The sequence below is a fragment of the Aegilops tauschii genome, chromosome 4 (genome assembly GCF_002575655.3).
Source record: "Aegilops tauschii subsp. strangulata cultivar AL8/78 chromosome 4, Aet v6.0, whole genome shotgun sequence".
In the NCBI taxonomy this organism is placed as follows: Eukaryota; Viridiplantae; Streptophyta; class Magnoliopsida; order Poales; family Poaceae; genus Aegilops; species Aegilops tauschii.
In genome coordinates this window covers 58956605-58980240 of record NC_053038.3, presented here as the reverse complement: position 1 = coordinate 58980240, position 23636 = coordinate 58956605, and the positions used below count along the sequence as shown (strand labels likewise).

Sequence of the window (23636 nt, the reverse complement as noted above, 5' to 3'; positions counted from 1 at the left end):
ACACATAACAAACATATAGCACGGGTTAGGTAACAAAGCACAATTCACAATTACTTACCATACCACTAGATCACTTGATCTCACGTGGTACATTGTTTGTGCTTTGTGAGTTGACCACTTAGATATACTCTTCGAGCTTCATCTTGGTCAACCAACATCTTTACATCAAGCTCCATCTTGGTTTCTTGAAAGCCACAATGAACTCTTCATTTCACTTCATTGCTTCAAGACAATATCACCAAAGACTCTTTCATGACCATATCAAGTTCCACTATGAATATCATCTTGGTCACCACTTGCCCTTCTAAAAACTCCATCCCAAACTCTTGAGAGGCATAATGAATTCGTCACTCTAGTTGCTTGCTTCAAGACTTGATCAACATGATCTTGTCTTGAGAGGCATAATGAATTCTTCACTCTAGTTGCTTGCTTCAAGGCTTGATCAACCGAAACCCAACACATGAGCTCACCATGATCTTGTCTTGAAACCATAACTCGAATTCTTCTCTTTGATTATTCTCTCAAGCCTTGATCCTCAGAAGACCAACTTGAAACCTCGCTGGATATGGAATCTCGAGAGCCAACACCTAGGCCCTGTGAGCACGGGGTATCCAGAGAGTTGACACTCGACCCCGTGCGCACGGTATAAACCCGTGTGCATGGGGTATCCAGAGAGGGATACCATGAGGACTTCTTCGGATGCTTTGATGGCAATCTTCACATAACAACCCAAAGAACTTCAAGCATCACTATGGAACATATCTTCATATAAGATCCAATGCACTTGATGCTCCATAGGAATTGTCATTTAATACCAAAGCTTAGAGCAAATATAACTTCATCTATATGGACTTCATCCTTGATTCCATCCAATATCCTTGAGGCATTATCTTCATATATATGGACTTCATCCTTGATTCCATCCAATATCCTTGAGGCACCATCTATGGACAAAACCTTCAAATATATCTCACTGAAAACATTAGTCCATAGAGATTGTCATTCAATTACCAAAACCACACTTAGGGGCTACATGCCCTTTCAAGGACCCCAAACATCCGAAAAAATTAATTGTAAAGGCTGAGTAGAAACACTAGTAGAAATAGGATACGGTAATTGATGACTTTTTGCTCTTTGGCAGGAATCACAAATGGTTTCAACATGACGCTCACCAACAAACAGGAGCTTATTCTTTCTAAGCAAACGTTCTACTAAGGAAAAAGAAGCATGTCCTAGACGATCATGCCATCGTGTGGAGGAAAGCTTGATAGCACCATGGGCTTGTTTACTGAATCTTCTGAACTCCGGAAGCAATGGGTAGAGCCCTCAAACACATCTACCTCGATATAGGATTTTCCTCGTGGCCTGATCCTTAATCAAGAAGAAAAAAGGATGAAACTCAATGAAGACATGATTGTCAAGCGCTATTCGATGAACAGAAAGGAGATTTTTGTTGGCACTAGGGACATGCAAAATTTTCCTAAGGTGGATTTTACGATGAGGGGTATGTATAACTGAATGACCAATATGACGGATCCTCGTACCTGCCCCACTCGCGGTGTGAATTTGGTCCTTGCCGGGGTACTTCTCACGGAGGGTTACTTTCTCAAGTTCACCCGTGAGATGGTTGGTGGTGCCGCTGTCAAGGTACCAGTTTGTGTCGACGCCGTAGGCACCATCAGCAGCGGCATCAACCTTTTCCTCATTTTCGGATGAAGCCTCATCTTCTTCAAAGCGGTACCAGCAGTCTTTAGCCGAGTGCCCGAGTTTACCACAGATCTGGCAACGCACGACATCCGGGCGAGACTTGCCGTTCCCGCCGCGGCGACCCCTAGTGTTGTTGGAGGAGGGGCGCCCGCTACGGGAGTTGGAGCCGCTGGTGTTGCTGCCACCGCTACTGCCAGGCTTGCCCTTGGAGCGAGGAGGGCCACGGTAGCGAGAGGAGCCGCCACGGCCACAGGCCGCGGCGTTGGCTGAAGATTTGAAGCCGCCCGACCCTTGGTACATGGCCACCCGTTGATCGAAGTTACTCAACATAGAGAAGAGTTCATCGAGGGATACCGGGGTGGTGCGGACGTCGAGGGCAGAGACCAAGGGCTGGTACTCCATGTCGAGGCCGTGAAGGATGTAGCTGATGAGCTCGTCGTCCTGCAGAGGCTTGCCGGCGGCCGCCAGCTCATCGGCGAGGCCACGCATATGGGCGAAGAAGGTGGCGACCGATTGGGTGCCCTTCTGCGCGCTGAGCAGGGCCGTGCGGATGTTATTGACCCGGCTCAAAGACTGCGAGGAGAACATACCTGCAAGCGTCGTCCAGAGCGTGCTCGCCGTGGTGATCATGGTCACCTGCAGCAGAACCTCCTTGGTGAGGGTGCTGAGGAGATAGCCCAGCACCTGTTGGTCCTCCCGGACCCAAAAAGGGTGGAGAGGGTTGGGCTCAGAGGTTTCCTTCCCATCCTTATCTTTGGTGGTGAGGAACTTGGCCGGCTCCGGTGTTGTGCCGTCGGCGTAGCCGAAGACTCCCGCGCCCCTGAGCTGCGGTGTCACCTGCGCGCGCCAGAGGACATAGTTGGTGCGGGTCAGCTTCTCCGTGACTTGGCCGCTGAGGTTGGTCTGGGAAGCGCTGGAGGAAGACATGGCTGGAGATTGGATCGCTAGATGGCTTTAAAGAGGATAGCTCTGATTACCATGTGCGATATGCGAAAACGCCTTGTCCTTGGTGCGAGGGTGCGTGTTATAGGCAGGGGCGCAACAACCCTGTAGCGCATACATGAGATCTTACAGGAGACTTGGAGAGGAAGGGATAGAGTACGTTACAATAGATAGATATCAACTAACTACCTAGCCTATCTGATTAAGGCATGATTTCATTCGCCTGGAACATAGCACCCGAAGGAGGAAAATAAATCAATGCAGACAAATCAACAGAAGATGTTAGATCAGTTAATTGACATTGGAGCCAGCAAAGTAAAGTTTAGATCATTGTCTGAACTTCGGGACTAAACAGTATTTTAACAAAACAATATTGGTGCCTTTCTACACGAGACTCTCATCATTGAAAAGTTCAACATCTCTAGATACAATAATTATAAGATACATGTGAAGATGAACATGACACAGAAAACCACTGGATAGTCCAGTTGGGCCAAATAACATTCTATTTCCTTTTTATAACAATTTGTATTCAATACCTACAAAATTGGACTTCTCATCCACCGCATCAGTTCTTCGCTTTATTGTCAATCGTCACATGCTTTTCCCTCAAAGATCTATTGCATCAACAGCAACAAAAATGCCCAGCCTAGACCCTTCTATCTGGGGCTTGAGGTATGAAATCCCCCGGATTAATACAACATAAAAATAGTGGCACAACCTCATATTACCCGAAACGGTTTGAAACTCCCTAGTTTCTAGGATAAATATGCCATTCTACCTTTGTTCTTTGTCGAAATGGACTTCAGTACATAGGTTGCCATGGACCACAGGAAACATGGGCGTACAAGTTGCACTAAAATTGAACCATTCGAATGCCAATTTGTACCTGGACATCATGCAAACATGACTTTAAAAAAGAGGCGGTTATTCATTCAAATAGTAAATTCCTTCAGCACGCTAACTCTGAATTGTTTCTTAATTATCAAACATATGGAGCCAATTAAGTGAAAATGGAAAAGTATATTTCAATCAAAGCATGCACATTCAGCCAAAGATAGACTTTAACATCTGATTCCTTGCTCGTTTAGAGCACTTGACCACACTGTTATTCGAAATGGCTTCTAGGCAGGTGCAATCTTACTGATAATGTTTTTTTATACTAAACATATTTAGCTCGAGTAGACAACAAAAAATTCCTTGGAAAGAAGGATTAGCTAGCTTCTCATTGGTGACAGCAGCAAACTGTCCTGATTGTGGTAAAAAAAACTAAAGATGTTAGAGTTTCCTGTTTCCGGATTGGGCTTTCTTGTGTCCATTTCAGATGAACCTATAAAAAGAGCAGTGTCTGGACTTTTCGGAAGAGTAAAAAAGTTGAATAAATCACACATTTAGATCCGTGAAATTTTTAAATCTGTGACCAAATGTAAAGAACTTGCTAACGGAGAGGAGATAACTACACAGTGCTTCTGATAACAGAGAGAACTAACTGCTTGCAATAGTCAATTTTAATAAATAGTTCTCTTGTACTCCCTCCGTTCCAAAATAGATGACCCAACTTTGTACTAACTTTAGTACAAAGTTAGTACAAAGTTGGGTCATCTATTTTGGAACGGAGGGAGTAATAGTTAAAGATAGTACCATGCTGGTTCGGCATAAAAAACCTGCTTTTAAATGCATAGCAGAACCCACAGTTACTAAACAGACCAAGCCCAGAGGATAGGCAAATAAGCTCCAAGGTATCTCCATGTTTACAAAACTCGACAAAATAACAACGCTCTCACCTAAATCATGATCTGAATGTAATATAGGTAAATAGTGATGGCATGATGGCAAAGAAGGGGGGGGGGGGGGGGGGTCAACCAGTCCAAAACTACAAAAATTCTTCACTGTCTGGCAGAATGAATGATGGCATGATGGCAAAGAAGGGGGAAAATGGACAACCAGTCCAGAACCACGAAAACCCTTCACTATCTAGTAACATGCACGACCTGGAATTAGCTATGCTTACTTTTTACAGAGTGAAAAAATAGGACGCTTCCTCCAAATTTATTAACACAAAAAATATCTAAATCTCTCTTTTCTATGGTCAACAATTCTGCATAATCAAGTATCTTCCTACATATCGGCTTAAATACAGCAATTCTGCATAATCAAATATCTATCTACAGAACTGCATAAATTAACAAACAAACACAATCAGTTCAGCCAGACATGGAGAACTTCGGACATATAGATTTTTATTCAGGCCAACAATAGAAATGAAAAGTTTAAGTTGCCTCAAAGATGCAAAATACAAATGACTCAAAAGACATCAACTGATCGATGCTCCTACATGGGGAAACCCCTTCTGAATTCCCCAGTCCAGAACTCAACTCTCGATAACAAAGCAACTGTAAATTTCAATCGGATTTGGATAGATAGTTCTTTTTTGTTCGATGATAAAATCGGGGTAGACAGATACTCCCTTGGATGAGGAAGTAGTAAATAGAGAGATATTCGTCTCACGTTGGCAGTACTCACCGCCGACACGGTGGACAGACAACGGCTATGAAGACGGGGTGACAACATTGAGCATTCCAAATGCTATGAGCGCGGCGGCGAAGGTGAACTCCTTGACCGGCGTGCCACACGGCCTGACGTCGCCCAGCAGATCGTCCTTGCCAGTGACAGAAAAGGCAAGGTACAATTAGGCCATTCTTGATTCAGTTCACCAGGCATTTCTTACTACAGTGACTGTATCCCAGACTCCCAGTTGCTAATCCATACATGTTCATAACCATGATAGCATGCTCTCAAAGCCTCCGGCTCCTTCTTGCACCTCTGATTGTGGCATCATGCAAGGAATGTCACTAATAACATAACTATGAAGCATGAAAGGAACATTACTGTTCCAGTTTTTCAGGCGAGCATTCCCGCAAAAGAAAAAAGATCAGGCGAGCACTGCACTATGAAGTAAGAACTGTTTTAAGATAATGTGACAAATATACCTGATGAAGCAAGCAATGCATTGAGTTCTCTCTCCTTAGCATCTCTTCTCATATGCCACAAGTCCCGGTACAAATCTCAGTGCCATAACACGCAGAAGAAAAAGCTCCAACGCTTGGCAGTTCACCCAGTTTGGCAGCTATGCAGACATGGCGTCAGTACGGTACTCTCCAAGGACGTGTAAGATGCAACTAAGCTAGTTTCGAGGCATGCAGAGAAGAGCACGCACCTAAGAAGTCGATGCCGTTGTAGTAGCCATTGCCGGCTTTGGCTCCAGCCTAGCCAAGGCTGCACCTCGCCACGTACAAAGACGCGGGGCCAAGGGCTCTAGTGGCGCTTGAGGGCAAGGCACTGACGGTGTAGGCGAACACAAGGTCGAGATAGTGGCGAGGTGACACAGGCCTGCAGGGCTCCGGCGGCCTGGGAGGTCGCGAGCTGGAGGCGTCGACGGGTAAGGGGGGATCGAAGTCAAGATCGGCAGCGCATGGGCACACGGTGATGGCGAGGACATGGAAAATGGCAACGGGACGGCGCGCCACCGCGGCCTGAGTTTCGCCTCCGCACAGACGCAGGTCGCCGTGCTTCCTGTCCTGCGTGCATGACCACATCGGCCGCGCCGCCGGCCGAGAAGAAGAAAGACACGGTCATCGCCTGGAGGGGTGAGTCACGGACAGGCGGTTAGGTTGAAGAGGATGGGCGTAGGTTGCCGGCATCATGATGGGAAAGAGGAGAATTTATAGAAGCATAAGGCGGTAAAGCGGTGATGACGGGAGTCTTCGGGAAAGAAAGAGATCGAATCAAGAGGCATCCAGAAACACCGGGAATAGAAATTTAAGCGGCGACAGAACGCATGCACATACCAGAAACAAAATCGAAAACAGCCACCACCCATGCCGCTCGGTTGACCAGAAGAACCAATCTCATGCAAAATCGGTAGATCCACCTGAAGATGTACCCTCCCAGATCCACCAATAAATAACGTGGCAGGTCCTCATTGGCCAGGTTTTTACTGATTGTAAAAAGTCAAAAAACCCTGATAAATCAAACCTAGCTAGGTTTAGTATATTAAGAATACGGAGGAATGTAAAATAGAGGAAAGAAACAGTGGTTGTGCGTTCTGAACGCCGGATGGATAACAAAGAGCTGCAGCACTCGTACTAGTCCTAACCACACACTAGCAGAGCTGTGCTGATTTTTAATTCGCATGCTAGTCATTCTTCTCTCACACATGGACCCACACTGCATATTTTATTCAGCTTATCAGTGGGCAGCCTCGGGCTTCCGCCAAAAAAAGAGATCAGGGTAGATGTGTCGATTTCTATAGAATTGACACTGTTAGCAATCCTTTCCTATGGTATACTGTAGCGAATTCCTTTATAACGGACACAACAAAGGGAAAAGAAACCATGAAATCCATAATTTCTTTGGAATGTCCAGAAATCCTGTGAAGCGAACGGGGCCTAAGAAACGAGCACATGCAAGCGGTGAAACGACCCAGAGATCTGAACCGTGCATAAGTGTGATCGGACGGCCAAGAACTTCAAATCGCTATGGGGAGCTGTAGCTCGCCCCCTTTTACTGTTTCTCAATATGGAAAAGAAAAACAATCAAATAATATGGAGTAGTATAAGTCTTGAATCCAGGTTTTGGAGCAAAGACGATTCCGAAAGAAAATCAGATTTGGTGGCAAATTTCTACACAAACTGGGTGGAATTCGAACGAAAATAATCAATGCCAATACGTGGGTTTTTGGCTGGACAAAAAGGCAAATGATTCTCGGGAGCCCTGTGTGGCGCCCACTGGCGAGATAATTACACGATAGTACCACATTTGGGCGGTGGTGGCGAATTGGTATCACTTTTGGTAATTTTTACGTGTCAGTACCACGTTTGGGTCGAACTGTTGCAAATCGCGCTAAACTTCGTATTTCTATGTATTGACGCTGGAATTGACCGCCCGGGCCCGCGCGTCAGCTGCCACGCTGGCGAATCGGCACCCGCCCCCGCGCTCGATAGGTGCGGTCCAGCTCGAACCGGACCGGCCCGTGCTCCACTTCTTCCTCCTCGCTCGTGCCTCCCTCCTCGCTCCTCTCTCGCCGCCCTCGTCGCCGCCCGCAGCATTGCCGGACCGGACCGCCGCCGCCCGCCATGGTTTTCGAAGACGAAAGCAGTGAGGACACGTCCAGCCTGCCGTACATGCACTCGACCTCATCCACGGACGGGCTTAACCAGGTGATTTTCCTTGAGCTAGGTTTAGGGTTAGGGTTTCAGATTTGGGCCTTTTTGATTTGGTTGATTTCGCTGGGTTTTGATTTGGGCATTTTGTTTGTACGAGCTTCGGCAGGTCCCTTTCAGCGTTGAAGATCCAGATTACCAGGAGCTTGAGCTGGAAACGATGTCACCATGTGAGAAGCACGGCAAGGCATCTGAGAGGCTTGTCGCATTTGAAGGAACAGACACAGGGAGAAGGTTCTTAGCATGTGCAGAGCCGGTATGAATTGTAGGCTGATAGTGGGATATTATATTTAGGTTGATAGTGTCATATTATTGTTGGTTTGACAGTGGCATATTGAACATGAGTACAAGGCTTGATTATTAGGGCATATTCACTTTTGCAACAGCAGTAGCTTGTGTAGTTTAATGACAATGGTACTGTTATTTTGCAGCGGGATTGTTCTTGCTATCATGTGAAATATTCAGTTTGGGACTTCTACACGTTTTATGTTGCTGTTGTGGCATTTTTATGTAGTTGAATGACAATGCTACTGTTAATTATGTTGCTGTTACTTTTGCTCCTGTTTGGAACTAAATATTGAGTGAAAATGTTACTTTTATGTTGGGATGGACCTTCTGTTATGTATCTAAATGCTACAAATATTCAGTTGAATGGATAGTATGTACTGCATATGCTTTGGCAGTTCACCAAGTTTGCAGTTTGAGATTGCTCTTGTTTTGTAGCTGATTAGCAAAATCTAGTTCAAATCTGTAGCTGAGTGGTGCTGTAATTTGTCATGCTGTTATTTAGTGGGTAGGTACATCTCAATTACCAGTGTAGCTTAGTGGTGCTATTATTACCAATGTAGAAAGGAAAAACAGTGCTATTGCTTTGCACTAGTTATTTACCTGTGGCATGAACTAACTTGTTTATTTTTTATCTTTTTACTCTTTTTGCAGGAAGGGCAGAATTGTGGGTTTGTTGAATGGGTTGATCACCAGTGGCCCCCAACAATGCAAAATGCATTGTTGAAGCTGTGGGCAATGGTTGAAGATAGAAAGAGTGCTAGGGTGAATGATAATCTTGAAAGTTCTTTCACTATCCACCATCTGACAGAAGAGAAGAACAAGCTGGAGGCCAACTATGACAAGTTACTCCAAGATATGCATGAGCTTATGAGCTTCCAGGAGGAGAGGGTGGTGGATTTCAGATATCTACAGTCTAGCATTACATATCAGCAACAATGCATAAGTGAACTGGTGGCTGATATGAAGGCACAAATGGCAAAGAAAGATGCAGAGTCTGAGAAGCTTAATCATAAGTATGAAGTGCTACTGAACCTGACAAGAGCTCAAGCAACAATCATCCAGAACTTGAAGTTGAAGAATATTACAGACATGCAATTGCTTAGTGAAGCTAAGATGAACTTGGAGTTGAAGAATGTAGAGCTCACAAAGTCTGAGGAGAAGCTCACCCAAGATAAGCTAGAGTTGAAGTTTCAGGTTGCTGATTTGCTTAAGGGAAAGGAAAAGCATGGTGAAGAGAAGGGGCAGCTAGAGCTTTAGATTGCTGAGCTGATGAAGGCAGAGGAGAAGCTGAAGGAGAAGATCAAGGGGATCCAGGCCATCTTAGAGAAGTGAAGAAAATGAATATGAGACTAGTGGGCAATGCTGACCTTTTGGGCATGATGGTTGTGTAGTGTATGGCTCTACTAAATGTGAACTTCTCTAAGATGAACTATGGCTATGTATGTATGTATGTATGTAGTAGATATGCTTTTCATCCTTTTGTGAGAAAAGGATGAACTATGCATCTAAACTCCACTATGTATTGTGAACAATGGTTGTGTACCCTATAATATGTTGAACTCCAGTAAGTATTGTGTGTTATGTTTGCTAGACTTGAAATGATGATATATCATGCATTGGAAGATGGATCAGATATTCTATGCCAGGATAGGTAGACTAAAAGTTATGATTTCTCATGCACTAGGTTTTATATTAGATGATTATGTTAGCATTGGAAGACTATTTGATGGTTATGTTAGCACTAGAATATTAGATGGTTATGTTATATCATGCATTGGAAGCCTATGTTTAGGTGGTTTCGTCGACCCCTAGCCACCATAAACCCTAATGGTTAGATTTAGGTGGTTCCGTCGACCCCTAGCCACCATAAACCCTAATGGTTAGGTTTAGGTGGTTCCGTCGACCCCGAGCACCGTAAATCCTAATGCTTAGGTTTAGGTGGTTCCGTCGACCACGAGGCACCGTAAACCCTAATGCTTAGGTTAAGGTGGCTCCGTCGACTTCGAGGCACCATAAACCCTAATGCTTAGGTTTAGGTGGCTCCGTCGACCATGAGGCACCATAAACCCTAATGCTTAGGTTAAGGTGGCTTCGTCAATCGTGAGGCACCGTAAACCCTAATGCTTAGGTTAAGGTGGCTCCGTCGACCCCGAGGCACCGTAAACCCTAATGCTTAGGTCTAGGTGGCTCCGTCAACCCCGAGGCACCGTAAACCCTAATGCTTAGGTGGCTCCATCGACCCCGAGGCACCGTAAACCCTAATGCTTAGGTTAAGGTGGCTCCGTCGACCCCGAGGCACCGTAAACCCTAATGCTTAGGTTTAGGTGGCTCCGTCGACCCCGAGGCACCGTAAACCCTAATAGTTAGATTTAGGTGGCTCCGTCGACCCCGAGGCACCGTAAACCCTAATGGTTAGGTTTAGGTGGTTCCGTCGACCCCGAGCCACCATAAACCCTAATGCTTAGGTTTAGGTGGTTCCGTCGACCCCTAGCCACCATAAACACTAATGCTTAGGTTTAGGTTGGTTCATCCACATTACCAAATAGCAAAACAATGCCATTAAAGTATGAACATAAACCATCAAGTTATCCACCCAAGTGGCATCAATCCATGAACCATCAAGTTATCCCCAACAGAACCATCAAGATATCCATTGGCATCAGCACAAGTTGCTTCAGTGGCATCAAACCCAAAAGAAAACACATTGTAGTGGCATCAAACTCTAAATAATACACATTGTAGCATGAGCACAAGTTGCTGCTGTGTCACAAAGCAAAATAAAGCACAATGTATCATCAGCACAAGTTGTTGCAGTGGCATCAAACCAAAATAAAGCACATTGTAGTAGAGTGTCATCAAACCAAAAGATAACATTCCACATTGTAGCTGGTGCACATTGTAGCATCAACAGAAGTTTGCATCACCTTCTGCCACCTCTACTAGCATTGAACCAGGCCATCCATCCAGTGTGTTTGCCATCAGTTGGTGGAGGAGCACTAGAAGTTGAGGCACCATACTGCCTTGGGGCAGAGAAAGGCCTTGAAGAATGAGCGCCTCTCCCAACAGAAGATTGAGCACTCGAAGATGCTCTTCCAGATCCTCTTCCACCACCAGCCCTTCTTCCAGCACCTCTACCAGCAGCACTTCCACCACCTCTACCAGCAGCACTTCCAGTTCTTCCTCCAGCTAGAGCAGCTCTTGGTGGTGGTGCAGGAGCTGTAGGTGTTGGTGCAGGAGCTCTAGTTGTTGGTGCAGGAGCTCTAGGTGTTGCTGAAGTAGCTCTAGGTGTTCCTGCAGGAGCTGTAGGAGCAACACCTCTTTCTTGTGAATTCCTTGCAGCAGGCTTGGAAAAAAATTGAAAGGAAACACAGTTAATAATACTACAAGTAAGAAATGTACAAGGGAGAAAGGTAATTTACAGAAACGTCAAACTGAAGAACTAGTTCAAAGGGGCTTACCACATGTTTGTTCTTTCTTAAGGCCAACCCAGGTTTCAATTGTTTAAGGCAGCTTGTGTATTTATTCCCTTGTAATCCACAATTGCTACAAGTTATTGTCCCGAGGTGGACTTTGGCTTTGGAACTTCAAATTTTCCCTTTATCGTCTTCTCTTTCTTTCTTCCTTCCTTCACTTTAAATGCTGGTGGTTCTATGTCTGGACCTGGGGTCTTTGTCCAGTCATGCTCACCAGGGACAGGATATATCATTGGTTCATATGCTGCCAAGTAATATGGTTTCTTGAAAAATTGCTTACAAAGTCCTCTGGAAACCTTTTTTCCTTGTTAATTGCTGAGATGGCATGGTTACATGGGATGCCACTGAGGTCCCACTTTCTGCAACCATAGGTTTCAAGTTCCAAATTGACAACATGTGTTTGCTCCCCACTAGTTACTTGCCACAAGTTAACACCTGCTTGAATGGGTTTGCAGTACCTAGCCCTTTCCTTTTCAATCTCCAACTTCTCACTGTAATGTGGTGTGATACGTCTCCAACGTATCTATAATTTATGAAGTATTCATGCTATTATATTATCTGTTTTGGATGTTTATGGGCTTTACTAAACACTTTCATATTATTTTTGGGACTAACCTATTAACCGGAGGTCCAGCCCAAATTGTTGTTTTCTTGCCTATTTCAGTGTTTCGAAGAAAAGGAATATCAAACGGAATGAAACCTTCGGGAGAGTTATTTTTGGAACAGAAGCAATCCAGGAGACTTGGAGTAGACGTCAGGGAAGCTCGAGGAAGCCACGAGGCAGGGAGGCGCGCCCTACCCCCTGGGTGCGCCCCCACCCTCGTGGGCCCCTCGTGGCCCCCCTGACCGACTTCGTTCGCCTATATATGTCCATATACCCTAAAAACATTGAGGAACACAATAGATCAGGAGTTCCGCCGCCGCAAGCCTCTGTAGCCACCAAAAACCAATCGGGACCCTGTTGGCACCCTGCCGGAGGGGGGATCCCTCACTGGTGTCCATCTTCATCATCCCGACACTCTCCATGACGAGGAGGGAGTAGTTCACCCTCGGGGCTGAGGGTATGTACCAGTAGCTATGTGTTTGATCTCTCTCTCGTGTTCTTGATTCGGCACGATCTTGACGTATTGCGAGCTTTGCTATTATAGTTGGATCTTATGATGTTTCTCCCCATCTACTCTCTTGTAATGGATTGAGTTTTCCCTTTGAAGTTATCTTATCGGATTGAGTCTTTAAGGATTTGAGAACACTCGATGTATGTCTTGCATGTGCTTATCTGTGGTGACAATGGGATATCACGTGATCTACTTGATGTATGTTTTGGTGATCAACTTGCGGGTTCTGTGACCTCGTGAACTTATGCATAGGGGTTGGCACACGTTTTCGTCTTGACTCTCCGGTAGAAACTTTGGGGCACTCTTTGAAGTTCTTTGTGTTGGTTGAATAGATGAATCTGAGATTGTGTGATGCATTTCGTATAATCATACCCACAGATACTTGAGGTGACATTGGAGTATCTAGGTGACATTAGGGTTTTGGTTGATTTGTGTCTTAAGGTGTTATTCTAGTACGAACTCTATGATAGATCGAACGGAAAGAATAGCTTCATGTTATTTTACTACGGACTCTTGAATAGATCGATCAGAAAGGATAACTTTGAGGTGGTTTCATATCCTACAATAATCTCTTCGTTTGTTCTCCACTATTAGTGACTTTGGAGTGACTCTTTGTTGCATGTTGAGGGATAGTTATATGATCCAATTATGTTATTATTGTTGAGAGAACTTGCACTAGTGAAAGTATGAACCCTAGGCCTTGTTTCCTAGCATTGCAATATCGTTTACGCTCACTTTTACCACTTGCTACCTTGCTGTTTTTATATTTTCAGATTACAAATACCCATATCTATCATCCATATTGCACTTGTATCACCATCTCTTCGCCGAACTAGTGCACCTATACAATTTACCATTGTATTGGGTGTGTTGGGGACACAAGAGACTCTTTGTTGTTTGGTTGCAGAGTTGCTTGAGAGAGACCATCTTCATCCTACGCCTCCCACGGATTGATAAACCTTAGGTTATCCACTTGAGGGAAATTTGCTACTATCCTACAAACCTCTGCACTTGGAGGCCCAACAACGTCTACAAGAAGAAGGTTGTGTAGTAGACATCAAGCTCTTTTCTGGCGCCGTTGTCGGGGAGGTGAGTGCTTGAAGGTATATCTTTAGATCTTGCAATTGAATCTTATAGTTTCTTGTTTTATCACTAGTTTAGTTTATAAAAGGAAACTACAAAAAAATGGAATTGAGTTTGCCTCATACGCTTTATCTTTTTAATATCTTTCGTGAGAATGATGGAAAGGAAAATTGTGCTAAAGTACTAGAAGAAGAATTACATAGAATGCTTGGCATAAAATATTTGAATGATGAGCATGATTGCAATGTTGTTAGTATGAATTCTTTGAATACCCATGATGCTAATGATATGCAAAGCCACAAGCTTGGGGATGCTATGTTTGATGAAGATGATATGTTTAGTCCCCCAAGTTTTCATGTGCAAATTTATTATGATGATAGCATGCCTCCTATTTATGATGATTATTGTGATGACACGTATGCTATAAAGAATAAAGATAACCATGAAACTTGTCACCATGATTTTAATTTTCAATTGGATTATGCTTCACATGATAGTTATTTTGTTGAGTTTGCTCCCACTACTATTGATGAGAATAAATTTGCTTATGTGGAGAGTAGTAAAATTTCTATGCAAGTAGATCATGAAAAGAATGCTTTATGTGCTGGTTATATGGTTGAATTCATTCATGATGCTACTGAAAATTATTATGAGGGAGGAACATATGCTTGTAGGAATTGCAATAATATCAAGTTTCCTCTCTCTATGTGCTTAAAGTTTTGAAGGTATGCTTGTTTTGCCTTCCTATGATAGTTGATTATTGTTCCCATAAGTTGTTTTCTCACAAAATCCCTATGCATAGGAAGTGGGTTAGACTTAAAAGTGCTAGTCATATTCTTCATGATGCTCTCTTTGTGTTTCAATTCTTATGTTTTATGTGAGCATCATTGAAATCATCATGCCTAGCTAGGGGCGTTAAACGTTAGCGCTTGTTGGGAGGCAACCCAATTTTATTTGTATTCCTTGCTTTTTGTTCCAATTTAGTAATAAATAAATCATCTAGCCTCTGGTTAGATGTGGCTTTATGTTTTAATTAGTGTTTGTGTCAAGTAAGACCTATAGGATCTTCTTGGATGATAATTATTTGATCTTGCTGAAAAAGACAGAAACTTTCTGCTCACGAAAACAATTGTTAAAAATCACTAGAAAGTGATAAAATACTGATTCCAATTGCAGTAGATCAATAATCAAATTATCTAGGCCTTCCTATTTTTGCAGATTTTTCTGAGTTCCAGAAGTTTGCGTTTGATACAGATTACTACAGACTGTTCTGTTTTTGACAGATTCTGTTTTCTATGTGTTGTTTGCTTATTTTGATGAATCTATGAGTAGTATCGGAGGGTATGAACCATAGAGAAGTTGGAATACAGTAGATATTACACCAATATGAATTTAGAATAAGTTCACAACAGTAACTAAGTGGTGATTTATTTTCTTATACTAACGGAGCTTACGAGTTTTCTGTTAAGTTTTGTGTTGTGAAGTTTTCAAGTTTTGGGTAAAGATTCGATGGACTATGGAATAAGGAGTGGAAAGAGCCTAAGCTTGGGGATTCCCAAGGCACCCCAAGGTAATATTCAAGGATAACCAAGAGCCTAATCTTGGGGATGCCCCGGATGGCCTCCCCTTTTTCGTCTTCGTTCATCGGTAACTTTACTTGGAGCTATATCTTTATTCACCACATGATATGTGTTTTGCTTGGAGCGTCATTTTATTTTCTTTTGTTTTGCTTGCTGTTTGAATAAAATACCAAGATCTGAAATTTTTAAATGTTAAAGAGTCTTCACATAGTTACATAATTATTCAACTACTCTTTGATCCTCACTTATATCTTTCGGAGTAGTTTGTCATTTGCTCTAGTGCTTCACTTACATCCTTTTAGAGCACGGCGGTGGTTTTATTTTGAAGAAATAGATGAACTCCCGTGCTTCACTTATATTATTTTGAGAGTCCTAAACAGCATGGTAATTTGCTTTGGTTATGAATTTAGTGCTAATATGATGGGCATCCAAGATGGGTATAATAAAAACTTTCATATAAAGTGCATTGAATACTATGAGAAGTTTGATACTTGATGATTTATTTGAGATATGAAGATGGTGATATTAGAGTCATGCTAGTGGAGTAGTTGTGAATTTGAGAAATACTTGTGTTAAAGTTTGTGATTCCCGTAGCATGCACATATGGTGAACCGTTATGTGATGAAGTCGGAGCATGATTTATTTATTGATTGTCTTCCTTATGAGTGGCGGTCGGGGACGAGAGATGGTCTTTTCCTACCAATCTATCCCCCTAGGAGCATGCGCGTAGTACTTTGTTACGATAACTAATAGATTTTGTAATAAGTATGTGAGTTCTTTATGACTAATGTTGAGTCCATGGATTATACGCACTCTCACCCTTCCACCATTACTAGCCTCTGTTGTGCCGCGCAACTTTCGCCGGTATCATACACCCACCATATACCTTCCTCAAAACGTCCATCATATCTACCTATATGTGGTATTTACCTGCCGTTCCAAGTAAATTTGCATGTGCCAAACTCTAAACCTTCAAATAATAATCTTTTTTGTATGCCCGAATCGCTCATGTAGCGACTAGGGGCTGTCAGGATCTTCCATGCTAGGTGGGTTATTCTCACGATGAGTGGACTCCGCTCATCATTCATGAGAAAATGGCCGGTAACTGGGATGTCCAGTCCTATGATCAAAAGATCAAAAACAATTTCGCAAATAATTTAAACAAACTCCCCCAGGATTGTTGATAGTTGGACGACACCCCGTTGTTTCAGACAAGCCGTGGAGTGTGATTATTGGTGGGGGGGGGGGGGGGGGGGTAAAATCTTTACCTTTCTGTTTGGGAACCGCCTATAATGTATCTAGTATGGAAGATATTGGGAACTCTTGGTCGTTATGTTGACAATGAAAGCATACCTCTCAAAATTATTTTATATTTTTAGATTACAAATACCCATATCTATCATCCATATTGCACTTGTATCACCATCTATTCGCCAAACTAGTGCACCTATACAATTTACTATTGTATTGGGTGTGTTGGGGACACGAGAGACTCTTTGTTGTTTGGTTGCAGGGTTGCTTGAGAGAGACCATCTTCATCCTACGCCTCCCACAGATTGATAAACCTTAGGTGATCCACTTGAGGGAAATTTGCTACTGTCCTACAAACCTCTGCACTTGGAGGCCCAACAACGTCTACAAGAAGAAGGTTGTGTAGGAGACATCATGGTGTGATCTCCCATCTAGCTTCCTTTCCACTCTCTCTATTCCTGTGCCACCTAACCATCTACTTATCCTTTATGCCATCACACATAGTTCTTATTGGTTTTTTCCTATGAGCTAGGATGTACTTGTTAAACACCTCAGACAAATTGTTGACAACCAAGTCAGTCTTGCAATTTGTGTCGAATGCATGCCTAGCCCAGGTTTTCTTGGGTATTGCACTAAGCCACTGCCAAGCTTCCTCACTCTCAGCTTTGAGATCATCCATTGCTTTATTAAATTTGTGTTCATTATATGCATAACTGGCATTATCCATGCACTTCTTAAGGTCTGCCCCCCTAAAGCCAGCATTTTGGAAGTTTGCATATATGTGTCTTAAGCAGAATCTTTGATGACTGTTAGGAAAAACTCTATTCACTGCATACAATAGCCCCTGGTGCACAAAATTTAAACAGCTAAGCTACTGTCTAATACACATGTAAACACATATTTAGCAGGCAAGGCAAGGTGGATACACATACCTTCTGTCAGTCAGACATTATAGTATATGGACCATACTGTCCAACTTCTCCTCCAAGACAAATTTTCAGTTGGTGTAGAAACCAGCACCAGTTTGCTTTGTCCTCTTGTCCAACAATGCCAAATGCCAGTGGGTATATGTTGTTATTGCCATCTCTACCAGTGGCAGCAAGGATTTGTGCACCAGTGGTCAGCTTGATAAAACATCCATCAATATCTAAAATAGGAAGTAAACATAACATGTTAAATGCATTTATATGTGCAAGCTATTGAAACTAACAACATCAAAGTAGTGTACAAGCTAAAATAAACTAACCAATGAATGGTCTACACCCCTGTAGAAATCCCTCCCTTGCTCCACTGATGCAGTAAAACATGGCATGGAATCTTGGTCCTGGATGTGGGATTTTTTCAGTGGCTCTTGGAGTTACAGTGGTGACTACAACTCTACTCCCAGGGTTTGTATCCATGACAGTCTGAGCATAGTCTCTCAGCCTTGGGTATTGCTTCTTATGATCTCCCAACACAGCCTCAACAGCTAGGTTTTTTGCCCTATATGCCATAGCCATGGGCACATCCACACCATACTTTTCCATGCAGGCATCAATAAGTGTATGTATGCTAGTAGTGACATCAGATCTGAATAGTGGATCATATTGCTGTGCAAGCCACTTGGTACTTACCCTGGTTGTTTCAGTAGAACTAGGGCAAGTGCGTTGTACTCCCATCTTCTTAATTGCAAAAAGTGTTTTCCCCTTTTATAACAGCTGCCACAATGCAGAACTTGCATTGTGAATTCTTGCAATGCACAATGATCCTCTGATCTGAGTTCCTGTGATACTTGAAGTCTCTGCACTGAGTGATGTGCAAGCTCAACAAAGCATCTCTGAATTGATGTTGATCTCTGAAACACATATGCAGTTGTAGTTGTTGGTGTGGTTGCTCCAAATCCTCATTGTACCACACTCTAGGTGGCCTCTTCTTTGTCCTGCTCTTCCTTCTTTGAGGTAGCACAAATGCTAGTGGCTGAAACCCATCATCTTCACTGTCCTTTAGTAAACTATTATCTTCTTCATCTGATGATGGTTTCTAATCAGGTTGCACTTCTTCTAAAACACTGGAATGTGACCTTGTTGTTGGTCCCCTCCTTACTTGCAGCTTCCGCTTCTTTTTTGCTGGCACAGATATTTTTTATTCCTCTTCTGGAACAATAGGGTCATCATCCTCCAAATCAAATAATTCCTATACCTCTGTGTCACCCTCATAATGCAATTTTTCTTCCTCCTCTGTTTCTTCTTCTGATTCTTCATCCTCTGTTTCTTCCTCGTGTTGTTCTTGTACTTCTTCCTCTCTGTGTCTGTTTCCCTCTTCCATCTCCATGTCTTCAGCATCATTCATTTCCTCATTATAGTTAGGCCTTAAATCCCCCATATAATAAGGGTTAGTGTCACTATCATATTGCCCTTCAGATGAAGATGCATAACTGCCATCATAGCCATCTTATTCTTCTTCCACAACTTCTTTTAACTTTGGATTTAGAACACTCCTGCTCTCTTGTGTTAAAACAGTAGGGCCTACAGGTGCAATAGAGCAGCTACTCTGACCTTCATAAGAAACACCTTGCTGATCAAGAACATAAACAGGAGGATCAACCAGATCATAAACAACAGGCTCAGAATAAACAATTGGATCTAAATTTTGCTTCTCTACAAAACCCTTCTATGCTACATTGACAGCTGGTGGATAAGCCCTAAATAGAAAATTAAGCACCCAACTCTCCTCATTCTGCCTCTTGATCAACTGCAGTTTAACATTACTATCAACCAATTCCAAGCCCTGCTCTCCTGGGGTCTCCATGTAAAACATCACTGAATCATCAATACTAAAGCCTTGTGTTTCCATCAATGCAACCATATTCAGATATGTCACATCTGAACAGCTTAACTTCCTCTCTAACAGATCATTATTGTCAAAATGGATCCTAACATTCCATATGTCTTCATATAAACTAAAATTCACATGCAATTTGCCTAATCAGTACACCATAACCCTAATTAGAAAATAAATGAGAAGAAAAAAGACAAAAACTTACAGGACGCCGCCGAGCCCGTGGGTCAGCTTGTGGCTATTGCTAGGGTTTGCCACCCATTGTTGTGCCAGTCGTACCCGCTGCTACATGGACAGTGCGGGCTCCATGAACTCGTCGTCGTCGCTGGAATACTCAGAGCTCGAGTAGCCGTCGTTGCCCTCGATTGGAGATCTCCCCTCGATTCCTCCTACCGCACCGCTGTCGAAGAGGGGAATGTTTGCGCCGCCGCCATGGCCGTCGCCGCCACCGCCACTGCCGCCACCACCGCCCGGGGTCGCCGCCGCCATCGCCGTAGAGGTGCGCGGGGGAGCTAGGGTTCGTCGACGAACAGAGGAAGAGAGGAAAGGAGAGGACACAGAGCACGGGCCGGTCCGGTTCGAGCCGGACCGCACCTATCGAGCGAGCGGGCGGGTGCCGATTCGCCAGCGTGGCAGCTGACGTGCGGGCCCGGGCGGTCAGTTCCAGCGTCAATACGAAGTTTAGCCCGATTTGCAACGGTTCGACCCAAACGTGGTACTGACACGTAAAAATTACTAAAAGTGGTACCAGTTCGCCACCACTGCCCCAAATGTGGTACTATCGTGTAATTATCTCCCCACTGGAGCGTCCCTCCTGATCCTATTTTGTTTAGTTTTTCATTTTTGTTTTGGATTTCCTTTTTTGCTTTGCTTTGCTTTCCTATTTCTTTATTTTTTATTAACTTGCGTGCAATTTAGCCAATGAAAAATATATTTGCCCACGTTTTGGCCAATAGCCGGCTTGCTGTAGCTTAATGACGCTAATAGTTGACGGTTCCTCAGAGGGTATTTATCTTTCGTTCATTCCCATTGGGTTTCGTAATATTTAAGGGTAGTACTCCCTTCGTTTCTTTTTAGTCTGCATATAAAATTTGGTCAAAGTCAAACTTTGTAAAGTTTGACTAACTTTATAGAAAAAATATTAACATCTACAATACTAAAGCAATATGGTATGAAAGTTTATTTCATGATGCATCTAACAATATTGATTTCATATTGTGAATTTTAATATTTTTTTATAAACATAGTCAAGGTTAAGAAAGTTTGACTTTAACCAAATCTTATATGCAGACTAAAAATAAACGGAGGAAGTACAATTACGAACCAAACCGTTTGTTAGTACAATTATGAACTATGCATAACCCACTTTTATATCTGAGTGACCAACTTGTTGGGGAACGTAGTATTTCAAAAAAAATCCTACGATCACGCAAGATCTATCTAGGAGAAGCATAGCAACGAGCGGGGAGAGTGTGTCCACGTACCTTCATAGACCAAAATCGGAAGCGTTTAGTAACGCGGTTGATGTAGTCGAATGTCTTCGCGATCCAACTGATCCACGTACCGAACGCACGGCACCTCACACGTTCAGCTCGGTGACGTCCCTCAAACTCTTGATCCAGTTGAGGCCGAGAGAGAGTTTCGTCAGCACGACGGTGTGGTGACGGTGATGATGAAGTTACCGGCGCAGGGCTTCGCCTAAGCACTACGACGATATGACCGAGGTGTGTTTCTGTGGAGGGGGCACCGCACACGGCTAAAATATCAACTTGTGTGTTCTAGGGTGCCCCCCTCCCCATGTATATGAAGGAGGGGGAAGAGGAGGCCGGCCTAGGGGGTAGGCGCGCCATGGGGGGGAGTCCTACTAGGACTCCAAACCTAGTAGGATTCGCCCCCCTTTCCTATTCCAAGTGGGAGAAGGGGGGAAGGAGGAGGAGGAGGAGAGAACGAAGGAAGGGGGCGCCGCCCCCTCCCCTTGTCCAATTCGGATTGGGGCAAGGGGGCGCGCGCCACCTCCTGGCCGGCCCTCTCTCTTCTCTGCTAAGGCCCATGAGGCCCAACAGCTTCCTGGGGGGGGGGGGGGTTCCGGTAACCCCGGGTACTCCGAAACTTATTCGAAACGACCCGAACCATTCCGGTGTCCGAATATAACCTTCCAATATATGAGTATTTATGTCTCGACCATTTCAAGACTCCTCATCACGTCCGTGATCTCATCCGGGACTCTGAACAACCTTCGGTCATCAAATCACATAAACTCATAATACAAATCGTCATCGAATGTTAAGCGTGCGGACCCTACGGGTTCGAGAACTATGTAGACATCACCGAGACACATCTCCGGTCAATAACCAATAGCGGAACCTAGATGCTCATATTGGCTCCTACATATTCTACGAAGATCTTTATCGGTCAAACCGCATAACAACATACGTTGTTCCCTTTGTCATCGGTATGTTACTTGCCCGAGATTCGATCGTCGGTATCACCATACCTAGTTCAATCTCGTTACCGGCAAGTCTCTTTACTCGTTCTGTAATGCATCATCCCGCAACTAACTCATTAGTCACATTGCTTGCAAGGCTTATAGTGATGTGCATTACCGAGAGGGCCCAGAGATACCTCTCCCACAATCGGAGTGACAAATCCTAATCTCGATCTATGCCAACTCAACAAACACCATCGGAGACACCTGTAGAGCATATTTATAATCACCCAGTTATGTTGTGACGTTTGATAGCACACAAGGTGTTCCTCCAGTATTTGGGAGCTGCATAATCTCATAGTTAGAGGAACGTGTATAAGTCATGAAGAAAGCAATAGCAATAAAACTCAACGATCATAATGCTAAGCTAACGGATGGGTCTTGTCCATTACATCATTCTCGAATGATGTGATCCCGTTCATCAAGTGACAACACATGTCTATGGTCAGGAAACTTAACCATCTTTGATTAACGAGCTAGTCTAGTAGAGGCATACTAGGGACACTTTGTTTTGTCTATGTATTCACACATGTATCAAGTTTCCGGTTAATACAATTCTAGCATGAATAATAAACATTTATCATGATATAAGGAAATAAAATAATAACTTTATTATTGCCTCTAGGGCACATTTCCTTCAGTCTCCCACTTGCACTAGAGTCAATAATCTAGTTCACATCGCCATGTGATTTAACACCAATAGTTCATATCGTCTTGTGATTTAATACTCTATAGTTCACATCGCCATGTGACCAATACCCAAAGGGTTTATTAGAGTCAATAATCTAGTTCACATCGCCATGTGATTAACACCCAAAGAGTACTAAGGTGTGATCATGTTTTGCTTGTGAGAGAGGTTTAGTCAATGGGTCTGCCACATTCAGATCTGTATGTATTTTGCAAATTTATATGTCTACAATGCTCTGCATGGAGCTACTCTAGATAAATGCTCCCACTTTCAATATGTATCCAGATCGTGACTCAGAGTCATCCAGATCGGTGTCAAAGCGTGCATCGACGTAACTCTTTACGACGAACTCTTTATCACCTCCATAACCGAGAAATATTTCCTTATTCCACTAAGGATAATTTTGACCGTTGTTCAGTGATCCACTCCTGGATTACTGTTGTACCCTCTTGCCAAACTCATGGCGAGGTTCACAATAGGTCTGGTACACAGCATAGCATACTTCATAGAACCTATGACTGATCCATAGGGAATGCATTTTCATTCTCTTTCTATTTTCTGCCATGGTCGGGTTTTGAGTGTTTACTCAACTTCACACCTTGCAACACAGGCAAGAACTCCTTCTTTGACTGTTCCATTTTGAACTACTTCAAAATCTTGTCAAGGTTTGTACTCATTGAAAAAAACTTATCAAGCATCTTGTTCTATCTCTATAGATCTTGATGCTCAATATGTAAGCAGCTTCACCGAGGTCTTTGTTTGAAAAACTCCTTTCAAACACTCCTTTATGCTTTCCAGAAATTTTTTACATTATTTCCGATCAACAATATGTCATTCACATATACTTATCAGAAATGTTGTAGTGCTCCCACTCACTTTCTTGTAAATACAGGCTTCACCGCAAGTCTGTATAAAACCATATTCTTTGATCACCTTATCAAAGCGTATATTCCAACTACGAGATGCTTGCACTAGTCCATAGATG

At 43.4% G+C, this 23636-nt stretch overlaps 1 protein-coding gene and 1 long non-coding RNA gene across 4 annotated transcripts; one reads left to right on the top strand and one right to left on the bottom strand.

The window, feature by feature from the left end:
* Window positions 1-3137: 3137 nt before the first annotated feature.
* Window positions 3138-6325, bottom strand: LOC120962750 (uncharacterized). Of its 3 annotated transcripts, none has more exons than XR_012181345.1 (3): window positions 5867-6325; window positions 5173-5776; window positions 3138-3538 (listed from the first exon to the last, which is right to left on the bottom strand). It is a non-coding gene; the product is annotated as an uncharacterized lncRNA (long non-coding RNA). The 3 variants fall into 3 exon arrangements; XR_005753614.2 differs by lacking the exon at window positions 3138-3538 and having other exon boundaries at window positions 4865-5472; window positions 5640-5776; XR_012181344.1 differs by lacking the exon at window positions 3138-3538 and having other exon boundaries at window positions 4865-5776.
* Window positions 6326-7784: 1459 nt separating this feature from the next.
* On the top strand, window positions 7785-9416 carry LOC120963249 (uncharacterized). Its single transcript, XM_040387841.1, has 3 exons — window positions 7785-7868; window positions 7981-8127; window positions 8811-9416. The coding sequence occupies exons 1-3, from the start codon at window positions 7785-7787 to the stop codon at window positions 9414-9416; spliced, it is 837 nt and encodes a 278-aa protein (XP_040243775.1).
* Window positions 9417-23636: the final 14220 nt, after the last annotated feature.

Excerpts from the sequence above, each read along its gene's own strand:
- LOC120963249 (XM_040387841.1), top strand. The coding sequence starts at position 7,785 with ATGGTTTTCGAAGACGAAAGCAGTGAGGACACGTCCAGCCTGCCGTAC. Across the intron at positions 7,869-7,980 it reads CCACGGACGGGCTTAACCAG|GTCCCTTTCAGCGTTGAAGA; the intron begins GTGATTTTCCTT and ends GAGCTTCGGCAG. Across the intron at positions 8,128-8,810 it reads TCTTAGCATGTGCAGAGCCG|GAAGGGCAGAATTGTGGGTT; the intron begins GTATGAATTGTA and ends CTCTTTTTGCAG.